Source organism: Pleurodeles waltl, chromosome 11, assembly GCF_031143425.1.
Source record: "Pleurodeles waltl isolate 20211129_DDA chromosome 11, aPleWal1.hap1.20221129, whole genome shotgun sequence".
Lineage (NCBI taxonomy): Eukaryota > Metazoa > Chordata > Amphibia > Caudata > Salamandridae > Pleurodeles > Pleurodeles waltl.
Window position 1 is genome coordinate 573,927,355 of NC_090450.1, and position 22,758 is coordinate 573,950,112.

General features: G+C 47.2%; 1 protein-coding gene across 5 annotated transcripts in view; it reads left to right on the plus strand.

The window, feature by feature from the left end:
- Positions 1–22,758, plus strand: part of CCAR2 (cell cycle and apoptosis regulator 2) — a 566,602-nt gene that overhangs the window by 110,740 nt on the left and 433,104 nt on the right. For all 5 annotated transcript variants that reach the window (XM_069214048.1, XM_069214051.1, XM_069214050.1 and 2 more), the window contains one exon: positions 15,978–16,113. In XM_069214048.1, coding sequence (XP_069070149.1) covers positions 15,978–16,113 — 136 coding nt within the window. The remainder of the gene's footprint in view (positions 1–15,977; positions 16,114–22,758) is intronic.

Sequence of the window (22,758 nt, forward strand, 5' to 3'; positions counted from 1 at the left end):
TAGGAGGCCTTGTTTTCAAGGGTCTAGGGTTGACCAATAAGGCGTCAACTTGTGCACATTGTGTTTCAAATGACTCAATAACAGTAGCTGGTGTTCAGCTTTAAACAAGCTTGAAAAACCTCCATGTTAGAATTAAACAGTGGTGGAAGCAACCTAGTTTGATCAGTCCCAGACCATCTTAGGCGCAATCCTTTCTGACTGGAAGCCTGAATATTTTAAAGAATGGAGCCCGAGAAAACCACCTGGCCTTTAATCCGCACCTTCATAGTCACCAAGTTATGATCTCTGTGGCAGGAGGGAATTATAGCACAGTAAATTAGGAGATAAAAGGGACTCTGACACTACAGTATGGTCAATAGTAGAGGAACAATCCTTATCAGTAAAGGTAGGGAGAAGAGAATGATCACAGTGCATCTTTTCAACGATGAACATTAGATTCAAAATTATCATATTATTCAGCTCATTCCCATATACTCATACATAAAGTGCGAATATAGTTCTCCCCTGAGATCGTTCATACCACAAACATCTTTCCCAGACAAGGGACACATAGCCATGTTAAAATCACCCGACAAATTAAACCTATATTAGCATTATAGACAAAAGTATCCACTAATAGAGTGAATACCCTCACCGAAGTAGTTATTATAAAAATGAATTAATTTAAATGGCTGACTATTACTGAAATCAAGGCGAAGAATTTGATAGAAAGTCACAGTGGTTTCAATAAAGGAGATTTTTGCTGTGATCGTAGTAGACTCAAAAACTGCAAGCCTGTCTTTAGCTCTACCAGCTGGTGGTGAAGATGCAGGCAGTACATACGATTGGTACCCATTCACAATGAAAGGCTCAGTAGCCCAGGTCTCCTGTAGACGTTGAATCTGGCATGTATAAAGGAATGCTAGTCAGGGTTATAAAGTATAGCCTTAATCACAGTCACATTCCAAGTTTCCCATACTAACCTATTACATTGAATGTTATGGGCTAGAATGGACTGGTTCACCACAGTGGGGAATAGGGTGAGCTCATTCATTTATGTGGGTGACTGAACTACCATCCTAGCCAGGCCTCGAAAAATCATAAAAATGTTATTAGACCTGCAGGTCAGGTAACTTGAATGATCTATTCGACCATAACTGCAATTTACGTGACCCATAAAGGGGTCTCAAATTGTGTGATCGTAGTCAAATAGTCACCTTTTTCTTCATTGTCACATATTAGTGTACCTTTGAATATGTGAGCTCAGCATTTCTGCTGTACGAAAATCTTTTGTTTAAGAGACTAACCATTTGCTCCATGTAGAAAAAGAATTAGCCCACATTTAGGGAACACGTGATCCATTACTTGACGCTTAGTTCACTAATAGCATTGCCATCAGGGCAGGAGTGTTTCTCAGTTTGTTTAAACACTCACTTTTAATAAATATATTACTAAAACATGTCATTTAGAGACCGAACATTTCCAAGAAATGTCAAAAAACCTTCCCAATAACTTGCAGCTTTACTGATGAAACTATATAATGTATTAACAATCTGTGAAAATCGGATTTCAGAAAACGTATTTATTCTTTGCACATAACAAAGTAAAGTGTTCTGATTTGTTGTTATCCTATTAAAATATTTTTTTCATCACACAAGTACAAACAATGGACTTTCACAACTAGTGAAATATATTTTGGAAATGTCTACAGTTGACTTAACTATTTAAATGTTGTGTGTTAGGAAAAACTTGACAGCATCCTGGAACTCTGCAGAGAGAAGGAAAATTAATTGTAAGACAAACTGACTTTTGACCCCTGTCTCTGAATACAGAGCAAATGTGACAATAACAAGATTTAAAGGCATATTTTCTTCTCCACTTTCTGACTGAACAGAATCTGTTTTTTTTTTTCTTTCAGCTAGCCAGAAGGGGCGTGTAGGTCCTAAAAATAGTTTGACCTGATAAAATATGACTTGCCATAGTGAGTGGGCAAGTAGATTATTCGAGGCCTGCTAGCTGCTTGCAAAGTAAGGCTGTGGCACTGGTTAACTTCATTGGCAGAAACCTGATCACTCGCAGCCAAGGAGTTACTACAGTTATCAGTAATCACAGTTGTAGGAAGTTGGCTCTGTATGTGCTATTTCAAAGTAAGGAATAGCATGCACAGAGTCCAAGGGTTCCCCTTAGAGGTAAAATAGTGGTAAAAATAGATAATACTAATGCTCTATTTTGTGGTAGTGTGGTCGAGCAGTAGGCTTATCCAAGGAGTAGTGTTAAGCATTTGTTGTACATACACATAGACAATAAATGAGGTACACACACTCAGAGACAAATCCAGCCAATAGGTTTTTATATAGAAAAATATCTTTTCTTAGTTTATTTTAAGAACCACAGGTTCAAATTCTACATGTAATAGCTCCTTCGAAAGGTATTGCAGGTAAGTACTTTAGGAACTTCAAATCATAAAAATTGCATGTATACTTTTCAAGTTATTGACAAATAGCTGTTTTAAAAGTGGACACTTAGTGCAATTTTCACAGTTCCTAGGGGAGGTAAGTATTTGTTAGGTTAACCAGGTAAGTAAGACACTTACAGGGCTTAGTTCTTGGTCCAAGGTAGCCCACCGTTGGGGGTTCAGAGCAACCCCAAAGTCACCACACCAGCAGCTCAGGGCCGGTCAGGTGCAGAGTTCAAAGTGGTGCCCAAAACACATAGGCTAGAATGGAGAGAAGGGGGTGCCCCGGTTCCGGTCTGCTTGCAGGTAAGTACCCGCGTCTTCAGAGGGCAGACCAGGGGGGTTTTGTAGGGCACCGGGGGGGACACAAGCCCACACAGAAATTTCACCCTCAGCAGCGCGGGGGCGGCCGGGTGCAGTGTAGAAACAAGCGTCGGGTTTGCAATGTTAGTCTATGAGAGATCTCGGGATCTCTTCAGCGCTGCAGGCAGGCAAGGGGGGGATTCCTCGGGGAAACCTCCACTTGGGCAAGGGAGAGGGACTCCTGGGGGTCACTTCTTCAGTGAAAGTCCGGTCCTTCAGGTCCTGGGGGCTGCGGGTGCAGGGTCTCTCCCAGGCGTCGGGACTTTAGGTTCAAAGAGTCGCGGTCAGGGGAAGCCTCGGGATTCCCTCTGCAGGTGGCGCTGTGGGGGCTCAGGGGGGACAGGTTTTGGTACTCACAGTATCAGAGTAGTCCTGGGGTCCCTCCTGAGGTGTTGGATCGCCACCAGCCGCGTCGGGGTCGCCGGGTGCAGTGTTGCAAGTCTCACGCTTCTTGCGGGGAGCTTGCAGGGTTCTTTAAAGCTGCTGGAAACAAAGTTGCAGCTTTTCTTGGAGCAGGTCCGCTGTCCTCGGGAGTTTCTTGTCTTTTCGAAGCAGGGGCAGTCCTCAGAGGATGTCGAGGTCGCTGGTCCCTTCGGAAGGCGTCGCTGGAGCAGGATCTTTGGAAGGCAGGAGACAGGCCGGTGAGTTTCTGGAGCCAAGGCAGTTGTCGTCTTCCGCTGCAGGGGTTTTCAGCTGGGCAGTCCTTCTTCTTGTTGCAGGAATCTAATTTTCTAGGGTTCAGGGTAGCCCTTAAATACTAAATTTAAGGGCGTGTTTAGGTCTGGGGGGTTAGTAGCCAATGGCTACTAGCCCTGAGGGTGGGTACACCCTCTTTGTGCCTCCTCCCAAGGGGAGGGGGTCACAATCCTAACCCTATTGGGGGAATCCTCCATCTGCAAGATGGAGGATTTCTAAAAGTTAGAGTCACCTCAGCTCAGGACACCTTAGGGGCTGTCCTGACTGGCCAGTGACTCCTCCTTGTTATTCTCATTATTTTCTCCGGCCTTGCCGCCAAAAGTGGGGCCTGGCCGGAGGGGGCGGGCAACTCCACTAGCTGGAGTGTCCTGCTGGGTTGGCACAAAGGAGGTGAGCCTTTGAGGCTCACCGCCAGGTGTGACAATTCCTGCCTGGGAGAGGTGTTAGCATCTCCACCCAGTGCAGGCTTTGTTACTGGCCTTCGAGTGACAAAGGCACTCTCCCCATGGGGCCAGCAACATGTCTCGGTTTGTGGCAGGCTGCTAAAACTAGTCAGCCTACACAGATAGTCGGTTAAGTTTCAGGGGGCACCTCTAAGGTGCCCTCTGTGGTGTATTTTACAATAAAATGTACACTGGCATCAGTGTGCATTTATTGTGCTGAGAAGTTTGATACCAAACTTCCCAGTTTTCAGTGTAGCCATTATGGTGCTGTGGAGTTCGTGTTTGACAGACTCCCAGACCATATACTCTTATGGCTACCCTGCACTTACAATGTCTAAGGTTTTGTTTAGACACTGTAGGGGTACCATGCTCATGCACTGGTACCCTCACCTATGGTATAGTGCACCCTGCCTTAGGGCTGTAAGGCCTGCTAGAGGGGTGTCTTACCTATACTGCATAGGCAGTGAGAGGCTGGCATGGCACCCTGAGGGGAGTGCCATGTCGACTTACTCGTTTTGTCCTCACTAGCACACACAAGCTGGTAAGCAGTGTGTCTGTGCTGAGTGAGAGGTCTCCAGGGTGGCATAAGACATGCTGCAGCCCTTAGAGACCTTCCTTGGCATCAGGGCCCTTGGTACTAGAAGTACCAGTTACAAGGGACTTATCTGGATGCCAGGGTCTGCCAATTGTGGATACAAAAGTACAGGTTAGGGAAAGAACACTGGTGCTGGGGCCTGGTTAGCAGGCCTCAGCACACTTTCAATTGTAAACATAGCATCAGCAAAGGCAAAAAGTCAGGGGGCAACCATGCCAAGGAGGCATTTCCTTACACAACCCCCCCCCCAAACGAAAGAGGATGAGACTAACCTTTCCCAAGAGAGTCTTCATTTTCTAAGTGGAAGAACCTGGAAAGGCCATCTGCATTGGCATGGGCAGTCCCAGGTCTGTGTTCCACTATAAAGTCCATTCCCTGTAGGGAGATGGACCACCTCAACAGTTTAGGATTTTCACCTTTCATTTGCATCAGCCATTTGAGAGGTCTGTGGTCAGTTTGAACTAGGAAGTGAGTCCCAAAGAGGTATGGTCTCAGCTTCTTCAGGGACCAAACCACAGCAAAGGCCTCCCTCTCAATGGCACTCCAACGCTGCTCCCTGGGGAGTAACCTCCTGCTAATGAAAGCAACAGGCTGGTCAAGGCCATCATCGTTTGTTTGGGACAAAACTGCCCCTATCCCATGTTCAGAGGCATCAGTCTGCACAATGAACTGCTTAGAATAATCTGGAGCTTTGAGAACTGGTGCTGAGCACATTGCCTGTTTCAGGGTGTCAAAGGCCTGTTGGCAGTCCACAGTCCAGTTCACTTTCTTGGGCATTTTCTTGGAGGTGAGCTCAGTGAGGGCTGTCACAATGGATCCATATCCCTTCACAAACCTCCTGTAGTACCCAGTCAAGCCAAGGAATGCCCTGACTTGAGTCTGGGTTTTTGGAGCTACCCAGTCCAGAATAGTCTGGATCTTGGGTTGGAGTGGCTGAACTTGGCCTCCACCTACAAGGTGTCCCAAGTAAACCACAGTTCCCTGCCCTATCTGGCATTTGGATGCCTTGATAGAGAGGCCTGCAGATTGCAGAGCCTTCAAAACCTTCCTCAGGTGGACCAGGTGATCCTGCCAGGTGGAGCTAAAGACAGCAATATCATCAAGATAAGCTGTGCTAAAGGACTCCAAGCCAGCAAGGACTTGATTCACCAACCTTTGGAAGGTGGCAGGGGCATTCTTTAAACCAAAGGGCATAACAGTAAACTGATAATGCCCATCAGGTGTGGAGAATGCTGTCTTTTCTTTTGCTCCAGGTGCCATTTTTATTTGCCAGTACCCTGCTGTCAAGTCAAAGGTACTTAGGAATTTGGCAGCACCTAATTTATCAATGAGCTCATCAGCTCTTGGAATTGGATGAGCATCTGTCTTGGTGACAGAATTGAGCCCTCTGTAGTCCACACAAAACCTCATCTCTTTCTTTCCATCTGTGGTGTGAGGTTTGGGGACTAAGACCACTGGGCTAGCCCAGGGGCTGTCAGAGCGCTCAATGACTCCCAATTCCAGCATCTTGTGGACTTCCACCTTGATGCTTTCCTTAACATGGTCAGACTGTCTAAAGATTTTGTTCTTGACAGGCATGCTGTCTCCTGTGTCCACATCATGGGTACACAGGTGTGTCTGACCAGGGGTTAAGGAGAAGAGTTCAGGAAACTGTTGTAGGACTCTCCTACAATCAGCTTGCTGTTGGCCAGAGAGGGTGTCTGAGTAGATCACTCCATCTACTGTACCATCTTTTGGGTCTGATGACAGAAGATCAGGGAGAGGTTCACTCTCTGCCTCCTGATCCTCATCTGTTACCATCAACAGATTGACATCAGCCCTGTCGTGGAAGAGCTTAAGGCGGTTTACATGGATCACCCTTTTGGGGCTCCTGCTTGTGCCCAGGTCCACCAAGTAGGTGACCTGACTCTTCCTCTCTAGTACTGGGTAAGGGCCACTCCATTTGTCCTGGAGTGCCCTGGGAGCCACAGGCTCCAGAACCCAGACCTTCTGCCCTGGTTGGAACTCAACCAGTGCAGCCTTTTGGTCATACCAAAACTTCTGGAGCTGTTGGCTGGCCTCAAGGTTTTTGGTTGCCTTTTCCATGTACTCTGCCATTCTAGAGCGAAGGCCAAGTACATAGTCCACTATGTCCTGTTTAGGCTCATGGAGAGGTCTCTCCCAGCCTTCTTTAACAAGGGCAAGTGGTCCCCTTACAGGATGACCAAACAGAAGTTCAAAGGGTGAGAACCCTACTCCCTTCTGTGGTACCTCCCTGTAAGCGAAAAGCAGACATGGCAGGAGGACATCCCATCTCCTTTTGAGTTTTTCTGGGAGCCCCATGATCATGCCCTTTAATGTCTTGTTGAATCTCTCAACCAAGCCATTAGTTTGTGGATGGTATGGTGTAGTGAATTTATAAGTCACTCCACACTCATTCCACATGTGCTTTAGGTATGCTGACATGAAGTTGGTACCTCGGTCAGACACCACCTCCTTAGGGAAACCCACTCTGGTAAAGATACCAATGAGGGCCTTGGCTACTGCAGGGGCAGTAGTTGACCTAAGGGGAATAGCTTCAGGATACCTGGTAGCATGATCCACTACTACCAGGATATACATATTTCCTGAGGCTGTGGGAGGTTCCAGTGGACCAACTATGTCCACACCCACTCTTTCAAAGGGCACCCCCACCACTGGAAGTGGAATGAGGGGGGCCTTTGGATGCCCACCTGTCTTACCACTGGCTTGACAGGTGGGGCAGGAGAGGCAAAACTCCTTAACCATGCTGGACATATTGGGCCAGTAGAAGTGGTTGACTAACCTCTCCCACGTCTTGGTTTGTCCCAAATGTCCAGCAAGGGGAATGTCATGGGCCAATGTTAGGATGAACTCTCTGAACAGCTGAGGCACTACCACTCTCCTAGTGGCACCAGGTTTGGGGTCTCTGGCCTCAGTGTACAGGAGCCCATCTTCCCAATAGACCCTATGTGTTCCATTTTTCTTGCCTTTGGACTCTTCAGCAGCTTGCTGCCTAAGGCCTTCAAGAGAGGGACAGGTTTCTTGTCCCTTACACAGCTCTTCCCTTGAGGGTCCCCCTGGGCCTAAGAGCTCAACCTGATAAGGTTCAAGTTCCAAAGGCTCAGTTCCCTCAGAGGGCAGAACTTCTTCCTGAGAAGAGAGGTTCCCTTTCTTTTGCTGTGTTGCAGTTGGTTTCCCAACTGACTTTCCTGTTCTCTTGGTAGGCTGGGCCATTTTTCCAGACTCCAGCTCTACTTTTTCACCCTGTGCCTTGCATTGTGCTCTCGTTTTCACACACACCAGTTCAGGGATACCCAGCATGGCTGCATGGGTTTTTAGCTCTACCTCAGCCCATGCTGAGGACTCCAGGTCATTTCCAAGCAGACAGTCCACTGGGATATTTGAGGAGACCACCACCTGTTTCAGGCCATTGACCCCTCCCCATTCTAAAGTAACCATTGCCATGGGATGTACTTTTCTCTGATTGTCAGCGTTGGTGACTGTGTAAGTTTTTCCAGTCAGGTATTGGCCAGGGGAAACCAGTTTCTCTGTCACCATGGTGACACTGGCACCTGTATCCCTCAGGCCCTCTATTCTAGTCCCATTAATTAAGAGTTGCTGTCTGTATTTTTGCATGTTAGGCGGCCAGACAGCTAGTGTGGCTAAATCCACCCCACCCTCAGAAACTAGAGTAGCTTCAGTGTGGACCCTGATTTGCTCTGGGCACACTGTTGATCCCACTTGGAGACTAGCCATACCAGTGTTACCTGGATGGGAGTTTGGAGTGGAACCTTTCTTGGGACAGGCCTTGTCTCCAGTTTGGTGTCCATGCTGTTTACAGCTATGACACCAGGCCTTTTTGGGATCAAAGTTTTTACCCTTGTACCCATTGTTTTGTGAAGAGGCTCTGGGCCCACCCTCCTGTGCAGGTTTTTGGGGGCCTGTAGAAGACTCTTTACTATTTTTAGTTTTGGTTGTCTCATCACCCTTCTGCTGGGGAGTCTTTGTGACCCCTTTCTTTTGGTCACCCCCTGTTGAAGTCTTGGACACCCTTGTCTTGACCCAATGGTCCGCCTTCTTTCCCAATTCTTGGGGAGAAATTGGTCCTAGGTCTACCAGATGCTGATGCAGTTTATCATTGAAACAATTACTTAACAGGTGTTCTTTCACAAATAAATTGTACAGCCCATCATAATTACTTACACCACTGCCTTGAATCCAACCATCTAGTGTTTTCACTGAGTAGTCAACAAAGTCAACCCAGGTCTGGCTCGAGGATTTTTGAGCCCCCCTGAACCTAATCCTGTACTCCTCAGTGGAGAATCCAAAGCCCTCAATCAGGGTACCCTTCATGAGGTCATAAGATTCTGCATCTTGTCCAGAGAGTGTGAGGAGTCTATCCCTACACTTTCCTGTGAACATTTCCCAAAGGAGAGCACCCCAGTGAGATCTGTTCACTTTTCTGGTTACACAAGCCCTCTCAAAAGCTGTGAACCATTTGGTGATGTCATCACCATCTTCATATTTAGTTACAATCCCTTTAGGGATTTTCAACATGTCAGGAGAATCTCTGACCCTATTTATGTTGCTGCCACCATTGATGGGTCCTAGGCCCATCTCTTGTCTTTCCCTCTCTATGGCTAGGATCTGTCTTTCCAAAGCCAATCTTTTGGCCATCCTGGCTAACTGGATGTCCTCTTCACTGGAGTTATCCTCAGTGATTTCAGAGTTGTTGGTCCCTCCTGTGAGGGAACCAGCATCTCTGACTATTATTTGTGGAGTCAGGGCTTGAGAAGCCCTGCTCTCCCTAAGTAGGACTGGAGGGGGGGAATTTCCCTCCAAGTCACTATCTTCATCCTCTGAGTTGCCATCCTCAGAGGGGTTGGCCTTTTCAAACTCTGCCAAAAGCTCCTGGAGCTGTACTTTGGTAGGTTTGGGGCCCATTGCTATTTTCTTTAGTTTACAGAGTGACCTTAGCTCTCTCATCTGTAGATGGAGGTAAGGTGTGGTGTCGAGTTCCACCACATTCACATCTGTGCTAGACATTATGCTTCTAAAAGTTGGAATACTTTTTAAGAAACTAAAACTGGTTCTAGAATCTAATTCAAACTTTTACAAACTTTTAAACTCTAAAAGAAATGCTAAACAGGGACTTAACACATAAGGCCCTAGCAGGACTTTTAAGAATTTAGAAAACTTTTCAAATTGCAAAAATCAATTTCTAATGACAATTTTGGAATTTGTCGTGTGATCAGGTATTGGCTGAGTAGTCCAGCAAATGCAAAGTCTTGTACCCCACCGCTGATCCACCAATGTAGGAAGTTGGCTCTGTATGTGCTATTTCAAAGTAAGGAATAGCATGCACAGAGTCCAAGGGTTCCCCTTAGAGGTAAAATAGTGGTAAAAATAGATAATACTAATGCTCTATTTTGTGGTAGTGTGGTCGAGCAGTAGGCTTATCCAAGGAGTAGTGTTAAGCATTTGTTGTACATACACATAGACAATAAATGAGGTACACACACTCAGAGACAAATCCAGCCAATAGGTTTTTATATAGAAAAATATCTTTTCTTAGTTTATTTTAAGAACCACAGGTTCAAATTCTACATGTAATAGCTCCTTCGAAAGGTATTGCAGGTAAGTACTTTAGGAACTTCAAATCATAAAAATTGCATGTATACTTTTCAAGTTATTGACAAATAGCTGTTTTAAAAGTGGACACTTAGTGCAATTTTCACAGTTCCTAGGGGAGGTAAGTATTTGTTAGGTTAACCAGGTAAGTAAGACACTTACAGGGCTTAGTTCTTGGTCCAAGGTAGCCCACCGTTGGGGGTTCAGAGCAACCCCAAAGTCACCACACCAGCAGCTCAGGGCCGGTCAGGTGCAGAGTTCAAAGTGGTGCCCAAAACACATAGGCTAGAATGGAGAGAAGGGGGTGCCCCGGTTCCGGTCTGCTTGCAGGTAAGTACCCGCGTCTTCGGAGGGTAGACCAGGGGGGTTTTGTAGGGCACCGGGGGGGGACACAAGTCCACACAGAAATTTCACCCTCAGCAGCGCGGGGGCGGCCGGGTGCAGTGTAGAAACAAGCGTCGGGTTTTCAATGTTAGTCTATGAGAGATCTCGGGATCTCTTCAGCGCTGCAGGCAGGCAAGGGGGGGATTCCTCGGGGAAACCTCCACTTGGGCAAGGGAGAGGGACTCCTGGGGGTCACTTCTTCAGTGAAAGTCCGGTCCTTCAGGTCCTGGGGGCTGCGGGTGCAGGGTCTCTCCCAGGCGTCGGGACTTTAGGTTCAAAGAGTCGCGGTCAGGGGAAGCCTCGGGATTCCCTCTGCAGGTGGCGCTGTGGGGGCTCAGGGGGGACAGGTTTTGGTACTCACAGTATCAGAGTAGTCCTGGGGTCCCTCCTGAGGTGTTGGATCGCCACCAGCCGCGTCGGGGTCGCCGGGTGCAGTGTTGCAAGTCTCACGCTTCTTGCGGGGAGCTTGCAGGGTTCTTTAAAGCTGCTGGAAACAAAGTTGCAGCTTTTCTTGGAGCAGGTCCGCTGTCCTCGGGAGTTTCTTGTCTTTTCGAAGCAGGGGCAGTCCTCAGAGGATGTCGAGGTCGCTGGTCCCTTCGGAAGGCGTCGCTGGAGCAGGATCTTTGGAAGGCAGGAGACAGGCCGGTGAGTTTCTGGAGCCAAGGCAGTTGTCGTCTTCTGGTCTTCCGCTGCAGGGGTTTTCAGCTGGGCAGTCCTTCTTCTTGTTGCAGGAATCTAATTTTCTAGGGTTCAGGGTAGCCCTTAAATACTAAATTTAAGGGCGTGTTTAGGTCTGGGGGGTTAGTAGCCAATGGCTACTAGCCCTGAGGGTGGGTACACCCTCTTTGTGCCTCCTCCCAAGGGGAGGGGGTCACAATCCTAACCCTATTGGGGGAATCCTCCATCTGCAAGATGGAGGATTTCTAAAAGTTAGAGTCACCTCAGCTCAGGACACCTTAGGGGCTGTCCTGACTGGCCAGTGACTCCTCCTTGTTATTCTCATTATTTTCTCCGGCCTTGCCGCCAAAAGTGGGGCCTGGCCGGAGGGGGCGGGCAACTCCACTAGCTGGAGTGTCCTGCTGGGTTGGCACAAAGGAGGTGAGCCTTTGAGGCTCACCGCCAGGTGTGACAATTCCTGCCTGGGAGAGGTGTTAGCATCTCCACCCAGTGCAGGCTTTGTTACTGGCCTTCGAGTGACAAAGGCACTCTCCCCATGGGGCCAGCAACATGTCTCGGTTTGTGGCAGGCTGCTAAAACTAGTCAGCCTACACAGATAGTCGGTTAAGTTTCAGGGGGCACCTCTAAGGTGCCCTCTGTGGTGTATTTTACAATAAAATGTACACTGGCATCAGTGTGCATTTATTGTGCTGAGAAGTTTGATACCAAACTTCCCAGTTTTCAGTGTAGCCATTATGGTGCTGTGGAGTTCGTGTTTGACAGACTCCCAGACCATATACTCTTATGGCTACCCTGCACTTACAATGTCTAAGGTTTTGTTTAGACACTGTAGGGGTACCATGCTCATGCACTGGTACCCTCACCTATGGTATAGTGCACCCTGCCTTAGGGCTGTAAGGCCTGCTAGAGGGGTGTCTTACCTATACTGCATAGGCAGTGAGAGGCTGGCATGGCACCCTGAGGGGAGTGCCATGTCGACTTACTCGTTTTGTCCTCACTAGCACGCACAAGCTGGTAAGCAGTGTGTCTGTGCTGAGTGAGAGGTCTCCAGGGTGGCATAAGACATGCTGCAGCCCTTAGAGACCTTCCTTGGCATCAGGGCCCTTGGTACTAGAAGTACCAGTTACAAGGGACTTATCTGGATGCCAGGGTCTGCCAATTGTGGATACAAAAGTACAGGTTAGGGAAAGAACACTGGTGCTGGGGCCTGGTTAGCAGGCCTCAGCACACTTTCAATTGTAAACATAGCATCAGCAAAGGCAAAAAGTCAGGGGGCAACCATGCCAAGGAGGCATTTCCTTACAACAGTGGAGGAAGCCATCAAACTAGTTGGCTAGAATCAAGGGGCCTAGCTGGAGGTACACATGCTGCCATTATTCTAAGTCAGACCCTGGGCAAGGACCAATAACCTAGTGCGGGTAGAGCAGTTAAACTGGCCGAATCCCCAAAGGGCAGTATGATTACCTTTACTCATGTCTGTAGACTGCAGATTTCCAGGTTTATAAAAGAAACCTAATGGTACCATCTGGATCCTGATAGACCAAGATTGTGGGCCCTGAGTCGAGGAAGAATATATTCGGTAGTTCAAGTGGATCTAAAATTCAGAACTATACAAACATCCTGTGTGTTTTAGGGCTCCTCCACACTCCGGACACCCTGTGAACCATCTTAATGTCACTGAAAAACATCCCCACATCAACCCATAGTTTCCCCAGACTGTGCAACTTTGTTATGGAGTTACTCCCAACTTGCATTACAATCCGCAGCTAGAATGCGCATGTTAGTGAGAATCACTGTAGGGAATGGCTTGGGGCAGCAAGTCTAGGGTATTGTCTTTAGCTTGCAAATTCGGGACATAGCGGGGAGATGTTTTGTTGTTGTTATTAACTGAGAAATGCAGTCCATTAAAATCAACTGAGTTCCCAACCCGGGAAGTAGTTGAGATCTGCTTGGCGGCTATGGCTTTTGCCATACCTGCTTAAAATGCAGCCACAACAACCGAGCAGTTGAGGGGATAAAAATAACCCTGTAGCTTAAAAATGAAAGATGGCCACTAAGAATCTTTGGGATCAATTAACAATTCTTAAAAAGTAAGGCTGTCACTTATTGGTGCAGATGTGGTAAGCAGTGGATAGGCAAACAAAAGAGGGGGCGCTTCGACGGGTGTGAATGGGCCCACTTTGGCCCTGGTGCGCCCCACGCTGCAGGAATGACGGCGTTATAAATGCTGGGAAGATCTTGCTCCTCCTGCTCACACCAGCGTAAATGGTGCCTCCATGTGCAATGGCCGGTTTCCATCCCGTGCTGCGGGAATGGCATTGATGCTAAAAGCGTTCACAGCAGGGATACTAGGACTAGAATTCCCCCAAATGGCTGGTTTTACGTTTATCCTTATAAAGACCTGAGTAGCTGTAGAGAGTTCATCACCTTTTGATTATCAGATATTTCACAAACGTGAAGTGCTTGCCCCAGTGATTCTTAATTGGGGCAGGCGTTGGGACCAAATTATGTTCAGTGTGATTTTATATCCCACAGATTTACTGACACACTAGCACTCTGATTTGGCTCGGAGGTAACCACGGTGTTGAGAATGAATCAGCTTTCTGGAACATCTATCCTTACACCCAGTGTCCTACACCCTTTCAATGGCTGCTTATGGTTGGAAAGTCATAAAAGGTGAAGAAGCCCAGCTATAGGTGACACCTCATTCAACTAACATTTTCTTGCTTGGTAGATTTTAACATGTTATACATCCCTGATCTTTCATCCCCTAGAGGATTATTCAAAGCAGGCAATCCAAAACTGTGGTCACACCTACTAGTGAGACGAGGGGAATAAAAACAGTACAACTTTGTACGATAAAACCAACCCCAAACCTGGCCACATACCCGATAAGAGACCATGAGAGCAAATCTGGATGCTTAGCATCTGTTCTGGCTTGCTAAGAATTCCCGTTAAATAAAAATAAAAAAAAGTGCAAACTTGCAAGTAGGCCTAAAGGCCTAAGAGTGCAGTGCGTTAATGTGCATTTCCATGATCCCCAGGCAAGTAAATTGATATGCTTATCAGCACTTGGAACCTGCTGATGTCCAGTGGAATAAGCAGTGATGAATGGCACTACTGTACACCTCCAGGTAACTTCAAGGAAGTGTAAGTGGACTATAGGTAGAACTGCATGCAAGAAGAGACCGTGGGGTATAAAAGTGGGCTATGGGTAAAAGTGCTTACCACCTGAATGTTCTCGGATATGTAGGAGCACTGTATACATTGAGCTGAGTCCACAGGAATATAAAAGGGAACGGCAGCAGTGTGCACTTCCAGAGAGGCCAAAGGGAAATGTGTGTTTATTGATGTCTTCAGAAACACAATTTTTTTGGCTTAGAAGTCATTTCAGATTGGGGGAAAACACAAAATACTAGTAAGCAGTGCTCCCCTTCTAAAAGGACAAGAAAAATCAAAGGGACGTATTACAGATCTTGAAACGGGTGAAGGGCCAAAGGGAACCAGACAAGATCCAGAGCAGCCTGGAACTAAATTGGAATCAGGGCACACACGTTGAAACATTATGGTTGATGAAATTTTATGCAGCACATCAGCGCACATCTGCAGTTACGCCTAGTCATGTAATTCTGGACTGGGCGTTATTATTATGAGTTACCTATGAGCACCAACATCTTACATGGGTCAGCAACTCAATAGGTCTTCTAGTATAACTACCTTGTGCCAGACTTTCTTTACTACTGCGTTCTTCACTTCAATTTTCCGGAAGTTAATGGTGCGCACAGACTCTTTGCAGCGGCCCCAGCTATTTTTCTAAGTCAGTGCGAGCCTTGCTTTTGAAGTCTTTTTGTTGCTACTTAGAACAGTGACTATTTGAGGTTGGGTGCTCAGATGTGCAGTTTGTTTGAGCCTCTCATAATTGTAGTGTATTGCAGGTCTTTGTTTGTCTTGGTGAATTCATCATCATATAACGCTTTGAGTGCTCTGACTTGCTGTAGCAGTCTGAAACATAGGTGAATTGGAGTAGCTTGGGCCACTGAACAAGGTTGTAAAAACATGTTTGTGTACTCGTCAACATTTTGTGCTACCGTTTCTAGCAGACTTAATGTAGGAATTCATTGTGCAAGCTTATTTACTAACCCCAACTCTTCTTTATCAGCTCCTAGTGGCATTTGGGATACATAACATGTTTTAATTTCTTTTGCAAAGAACCAGTTTGGGTTTGAGCCAGTCTGTTTTATGGCACTTTTTATGTGTGCAAGCTCGTTATTCTGGTTCATTATCTTTTGTGTTTAGGCGCCCCTATCTGTCTCTTTCTTGCCACACCTATCTGTTTTAGCACTACACTTATTCACTTTCTCGCCTGGAGTTGACATATTTGTTTAGGATCCTTGTACGCTGCACTAGTTCATTGGGCCTTTGGGGATACCTCTTTAATTTGTGCATAGCAGCTGATTCTTACCTTAAAAATTGTCTTTGTCTAGTTCTTTAAATCCTTTGTGAACCATGACTCCACATGCTTATGTGCTGTTTAATCAAATGCTCTACATTGCGACCAACATGTTGGTAGTCTATGAACCAGACATTTTTTCTGTCTTAGTTTTGTTACCTGGCTTAATTATTTGAACTTGATGCACTTTGCAAATGGATAACCATGATTTATAAATGTTCACTTGTCAGAACAATGCACATAACTGAAGAGACCAAAAGAGCTTGTCAGGTGGCGTAACACTTCATTTTTGTTCAATTCTAGCCCCTGCTGAAGTCCCCTACGCCATCACTCTTGCACATGGCTTCCTTGGGGCCAAAGCAAGGAATTCTGGGAGCTAAGCCACAGATGCTCTTCCAGCAGCAGCCTCACCGGATCCCCTCTCTGCTGTCCCAGAAACGTGAGTATGAATAAATAATTTGCATGAAACCTGTGAAATAATAAAGTGGCGGGTATCTGCAAAGCATTTTTGCAGCTGCTTGTTAAATGGCATCTTCCCCTCCTGCGATTGAACCACTCTAATCGGATTGAGCCTGGAAACCAAGCTCTACGCCTTAAAAAAAAATGTTTTACTGGGGTTTTCCTAGACGAACTGTGGTTACAACTGATGTCTCACTTATGTTGAGAATGTCCTCCAGTCTACCCTTGCCCATGTTTAATTTTTTTCTCATGTGATGAGACAAACCTGTCCGTCTTGTCTTATCTCTGTTTGCCAATGTAATGTTCCCGAAATCCCTTTGTATCTTTGTAAGAGGCTGGCCTGGTTCGTAGTGGGTACCTAAAGTACTTACATTTTATACCAGGTCCAGTTATCCCTTATAAGTGAAATGTAGGCAGTGTTCTAGCAGCTTGTAGCTGTAGCAGATTAGCCAAGGCTGAACTAGGAGACGTGCAAAGTTCCCACAATACCACTATAGTTACACAATAAAAGACAAAACTCCGTGTTTGCAAAAATAAAGGTACTTTGTTTTAGTGACATATACTATACCCAATATATACACTAGTAACCAAAATCAGGTACGTAAGCAGTCATAGAATAGTGCAAACAGTAGAAAATACAATAGATTGCAATGGGCCTAGAGGAAACACAAACCATATACTAAAATAGTGGAATGCGAATGTCGAATTCCCCCCTAGGCAAGTGTAGTGTGTAGAGGGGCACTGGGAGTGTAGGAAAACACCAAAGGTAAGTAAAGTACCCCACCCCAGAGCCCAGGAAAGCAGGAGTAAAGTACAGCAAGTTTCCTCAGAACACACTACAAGTTGTGATAAAGAATTATGCAAGAACCAAGTAAGACTACTAGCAACAAACAATGGATTCCTGGACCTGAAGACCTGTGGAGAGAGGAAGTCAAAGAAGAGTCCAGGAAAAACATAAGCCCCTGCCAACCTGGAAGAAGGTGCAAAAGTGGATTCTCCGGTTAGAAGAAAAGTACAGAAAGGCACCAATGAAGATACCTGCGGGTTCCTGCTTTGTGCAAGAGATGTCCCACGTCGAGTTGCTGGATGCAGGCTGTTTGTGTCGCTGGATTCCGCCAACAAGCCTTGGTTCAAGCAACTACGTGGTTTTCATCAAAGATGAGCTGCCTGGACCCAGGAGGGATCTGGGAGTCTCAACTTGGACTGAGGAGACAGAGGGGGCTCTCAGAACTTCAGAGCCCTCAGAAGACCAGGCAGCACCCACTGGAGTCCTGGAACACTGGGACAAAGAAGATGCAAAGTGCAGTCATTGCAGCACTACACTGGAGGGTCCCACTCTGCCGGAGAACAACTCGGGGAGCTGTGCGTCACAGGATGGAGTGCTGGGGACCTGGGCTATGCTGTGCTCGAAGGATTCTTGGAAGAAGTGCACAGAAGCCTAAGGTGCTGCAGACGACTGGGAGGCAAGCTCTTACCTCCACCAAATTTGGACAGCTCGACCTTTGGACAGTCTGGGTCACTTCGGTCCACCACCTGTGTTGCAGGGAGCACGCTCATCGTCGGGAGGGGAGTCCCAGAGTCCCGGTTGTCGTCGCAGAAGGGTGCCTGCTGAAGCAAGGAAGTGCTTGTCACTCCACGGGAGATTCCTTTGATTCTTCTAGTGCAGGCTGAAGTCAGTCAGTCTTCAGAGTGTGCACACCTTGGTTAAGTGTTGTAAATACTGGCTGGAGCTGAAGTTGCAGGTCACAGGAGTCATCCTGGATACTTTGTTGCAGTTACAGCGGTTCTGGAGAAGTCTGCGGTTGATCCAATGGTCAGAAGCTTAAGCAGAGGATGCAGAGGAGGTCTGGAGAAATTTTGAAAACCGAATCTGAGGAACAACACTCAGAGGAGAGACCGTAAATAGCCCTGAGAGGGGGATTGGCTACCTACCCAGGAGGAGTGGTCTCTGATGTCACCTGGCCACTCGGAGGTCTCCAGAGGGTCCCCACACCTTTGAATCCAAGATGGCTAACGCCAGGGACACTCTGGAGGAGCTCTGGGCACCACCCCTGTGGTGGTGATGGACACAGGAGTGGTCACCCCCCTCCCCCTTTCCTTTGTCCAGGTTTGCACCAGAGCAGGGACTGGGGTCCCTGAACTTGTGTAGACTGGATTATGCAAGGAGGGCACAGTTTGTGCCCTTCAAAGCATTTCCAGAGGCTCTGGGAGGATACCCCTCCCATGCCTGTAACACCTATTTCCAATGGGAGAGGGTGTAACACCCCTCTCCCAAAGGAAGTGCATTGTTCTGCTTTCTTGGGATTGAGCTGCTCAATCCCCAGGAGGGCAGAAACCGGTCTGTGAGGTGGCAGCAGCTGGGGCTGCAGTGGAAACCTCAGAGAGCTGGTTTGGCAGTCCTGGGGGTCCATGGTGGAGACCCCAGGGTGCATGGGATTGCCCCCCCATACCAAATTTCGATTGGGGGGGGGGGTCAATTTCATGATCTTAGACACCTCACATGGTCATATTCGGAGTTACCATTTTGAAGCTTCATATATGTATTGACATACATGTTGTGCACGCTTATAATGGTATCCCCCCACTCACGAAGTCCGGGGAATTGGCCCTGGGCGACGTGGGGGCACCTTTGCTAGTGCATTGGTGCCTTCACACACAGTAACTTTGCACCTAGCCTTCAGTAAATGAAGGTTAGACATATAAGTTACTTAGTGCAGTGAAAAATGACTGTGAAATAGTGTGTGTACTATTTCACTCAGTCTGCAGTGGCAGTCCTGATGAAAGGTTTGTATGAGCTCATTATGGGTGTCAAAAGAAATGCTGCAGCCCACAAGAATCTCCTGGAACCCCAAATTTTTAGGTACGTAGGTACCATATACTAGGGACTTATAAGGGGGATTCCAGTGTGCCAATCAAAATTGGAAAAATTGAGTCACTAAACTATAGTGACAAATTTGGTAATTAGAGAGAGCATAAGCACTGGAGTTCTGGTTAGCAGAACTTCAGTGACACAGTCAAGCATACTGACAACACATATAGGCCACAAACTCATAGCACTGGGGTCCTGGCTAGGAGTATCCCAGTGACAGGGAAAGCACACTGCCAAACAGGAAGAAATTGGGGGTAACATGCCAAGAAAGATGGTACTTTCCTACAATCTTAAAGTAATGCTTCAAGAAACCTTCGCCACCAGTTTGCAGACATATTGTTTTAAGAACATATTGTGTCCATGGTCCAATCTGTTATATTTACATTTATGGGATAAAAAGAGAGGCAGGTTTGTCATATGACATCAGAAAAGAGGTAGGGGTGGCTAGTGCAACCCATGGTAAGCTTTTGGGTGTGTTCAGCCGAGTTGCATTTTGAGTTCAAAAAGCCCCAAAATAGTAACAGAGTTATGTTTAAAGTGCAGGATAGTATCTGCTGTCTTCACCTCCGTTAAGATGCGTTCTACTAGAGGTCCTGTTTTTATGGTCTTTTTTTTATTTTTAACACATCTGTTTCGATTTGCTCATTTTTTGCGATACTTTTTGGTATTTGTAGGAAGCTGACTCTATATAGTGCACTAAAATGAAGTATCCTGTGCAGCGAGTCCAGTGGATCCCCAATTGGTATTGCAGAGGCAAAAGTAGATGGGACTTATGATCTATTTTGTGGTAGTGTGGGTGAGCAATTAGGCCTATCAGGAGGTAGAACTAAGCATTTGTTGTACACACAGAAGCAATAAATGACACTTAGAAAAATAACAATTCTTTTTATATATGATTCAAAAGCAAGTAAGGGTAAGTAGACTTTTAAGCATAGATACTTTGCAGTTTCAAAAATAGGAAGTTCAATTTTCAGAGTTCGCTCAGTGTTATGCTGAGGGGGAAAACAATGTTCAGCAAACATAGGGTTAACAACGATCTCAGGGAGTTAAGGTAAATACTGGGCACTGATCAGAACCACACCAACAGGTCACACCGGGTGGCACTGGGCTGCCAAGTGTAGAGGTGCAGTAAGGCCTCTGGTGCCCAATGGTTTCTTTGGGAGTTTGGTCCTCATGAAGACAGGCTGCAGACTCTGGCTACGAAGCCAGTCAAGGACAAGAAGCAGGTAGGTAGTAGTCCTGGGGTGCTCAGGGATGTAGGTGCACCTTTGGTCCTCTTCTCCTCTTTGTAGGGGCGACAGATGCAGGGGTGTCTTTAGGCGTCTGGTTTCATGTCCAGGAACACTTGTGGACGGGGGTCATATGTTTTGAGGGTGCAGGCATGAGGGAGTGCAGCAGGGGTAGACCCTGGGTGGACTTGAGCTCTTAGGAGCCGGGGGTTGTCGTTGGCATCGGTGACCCACCTCAGCTGGGGCCAGGGGTCACAGGTGCATTGGTTGCTTGTACTGTTGGGTTTTCTCTCTCCACAAGCCTGTGGGAAAGGAGGCCTGCATGAAGAGGCTGCAGGCGTCTTGGGATAGTCCAAGCTTGGTTAGAGCACACTGGACTCGGTCTCTGGGCAGCTGGGGACCTGCATTGGCACCATTGGTTGGCTTCTCCTTGGGTCCTAGATGTCTGGTGCAGTGGGCACCTCTGGTGTAGGTATCCAGGGTTCTAGCAACTGCAGAATCTTTTCTTTGGAGTTTTTGGTTGCAGGACAAGTCCAGTGCCCACAGGAGACTTGAGTCTTTATTGAAGACTGGACGAGTTGGCTTCTTGTGCAGGATCCTTTGAGGTCAGCAGGTGGTCTGAAGGGGCTGGATCCAGGTCAGCTGCTGCTTTTTTTTTTTTCCTCTTCTACGAATGCAACTCTTCTCTGTCTGGGTCTTCTTAGATTGTCAAATCTGAGTTTGAGTGCTGCCTAAATACTCAGTTTTGGGGCGGTAAATGGAGTGCCAGGTCGTAGTCAATGGGTTAACCATCTTTAGGGTGACTACACCCTTCTTATGCCCACTTTCGCTGGTAATTGGGCATAACCCTAACCCTAGTGGCCTAATTCCTTCCAAATAAGATGGAGGAATTTAAAGAGCAGTGTCCAAGTCAGCTCGTCCACCTTAGGGGTTGTACTGGCATGAAGTGGGCACTCCTCCTAATTTAACAAATTTTCCTGCCAATGCTTCTGCCAAAAATTGGGTCAGGGTAGGGGGGTTGGTCATCTCCACCATCTGGAGAGTCCTGGGCCACATTACAAAAGCAACAAGACCTTTGAAGCTCCCCACCATGGAATGTCCATCCTGCCCGAGAGAGGTGATCACACATCTTCCCAGAGCAGGCTTTTGTCTCAGACCCTGGAGAGTGCTGGCTCTCACCTTGGGGGGCCAGAAACACATCTGTGGTGGCTAAACTGGTCAGGACCAATCAGTCAGCACACTCAGTAGCTGGTCTGTTTTCAGGGGGTGCCTCGAAGTGCCCTCTGTGTATATTTATTCATAAATCCATCATTGGGGTCAGTGAGTTTATTATTCTGAGAAGTTTGATACCCATCATCTCCGGTTTCAGAGACGCCGTCATGTAGCTGGGGAACTCGCAATGACCAATGTTCAGTGTAGGAAGTTGGCTCTGTATGTGCTATTTCAAAGTAAGGAATAGCATGCACAGAGTCCAAGGGTTCCCCTTAGAGGTAAAATAGTGGTAAAAATAGATAATACTAATGCTCTATTTTGTGGTAGTGTGGTCGAGCAGTAGGCTTATCCAAGGAGTAGTGTTAAGCATTTGTTGTACATACACCTAGACAATAAATGAGGTACACACACTCAGAGACAAATCCAGCCAATAGGTTTTGTTATAGAAAAATATCTTTTCTTAGTTTATTTTAAGAACCACAGGTTCAAATTCTACATGTAATATCTCATTCGAAAGGTATTGCAGGTAAGTACTTTAGGAACTTCAAATCATCAAAATTGCATGTATACTTTTCAAGTTATTCACAAATAGCTGTTTTAAAAGTAGACACTTAGTGCAATTTTCACAGTTCCTAGGGGAGGTAAGTATTTGTTAGGTTAACCAGGTAAGTAAGACACTTACAGGGCTTAGTTCTTGGTCCAAGGTAGCCCACCGTTGGGGGTTCAGAGCAACCCCAAAGTCACCACACCAGCAGCTCAGGGCCGGTCAGGTGCAGAGTTCAAAGTGGTGCCCAAAACACATAGGCTAGAATGGAGAGAAGGGGGTGCCCCGGTTCCGGTCTGCTTGCAGGTAAGTACCCGCGTCTTCGGAGGGCAGACCAGGGGGGTTTTGTAGGGCACCGGGGGGGACACAAGTCCACACAGAAATTTCACCCTCAGCAGCGCGGGGGCGGCCGGGTGCAGTGTCGAAACAGGCGTCGGGTTCGCGATGTTAGTCTATGAGAGATCTCGGGATCTCTTCAGCGCTGCAGGCAGGCAAGGGGGGGGTTCCTCGGGGAAACCTCCACTTGGGCAAGGGAGAGGGACTCCTGGGGGTCACTTCTCCAGTGAAAGTCCGGTCCTTCAGGTCCTGGGGGCTGCGGGTGCAGGGTCTCTCCCAGGCGTCGGGACTTTAGGTTCAAAGAGTCGCGGTCAGGGGAAGCCTCGGGATTCCCTCTGCAGGCGGCGCTGTGGGGGCTCAGGGGGGACAGGTTTTGGTACTCACAGTATCAGAGTAGTCCTGGGGTCCCTCCTGAGGTGTTGGATCGCCACCAGC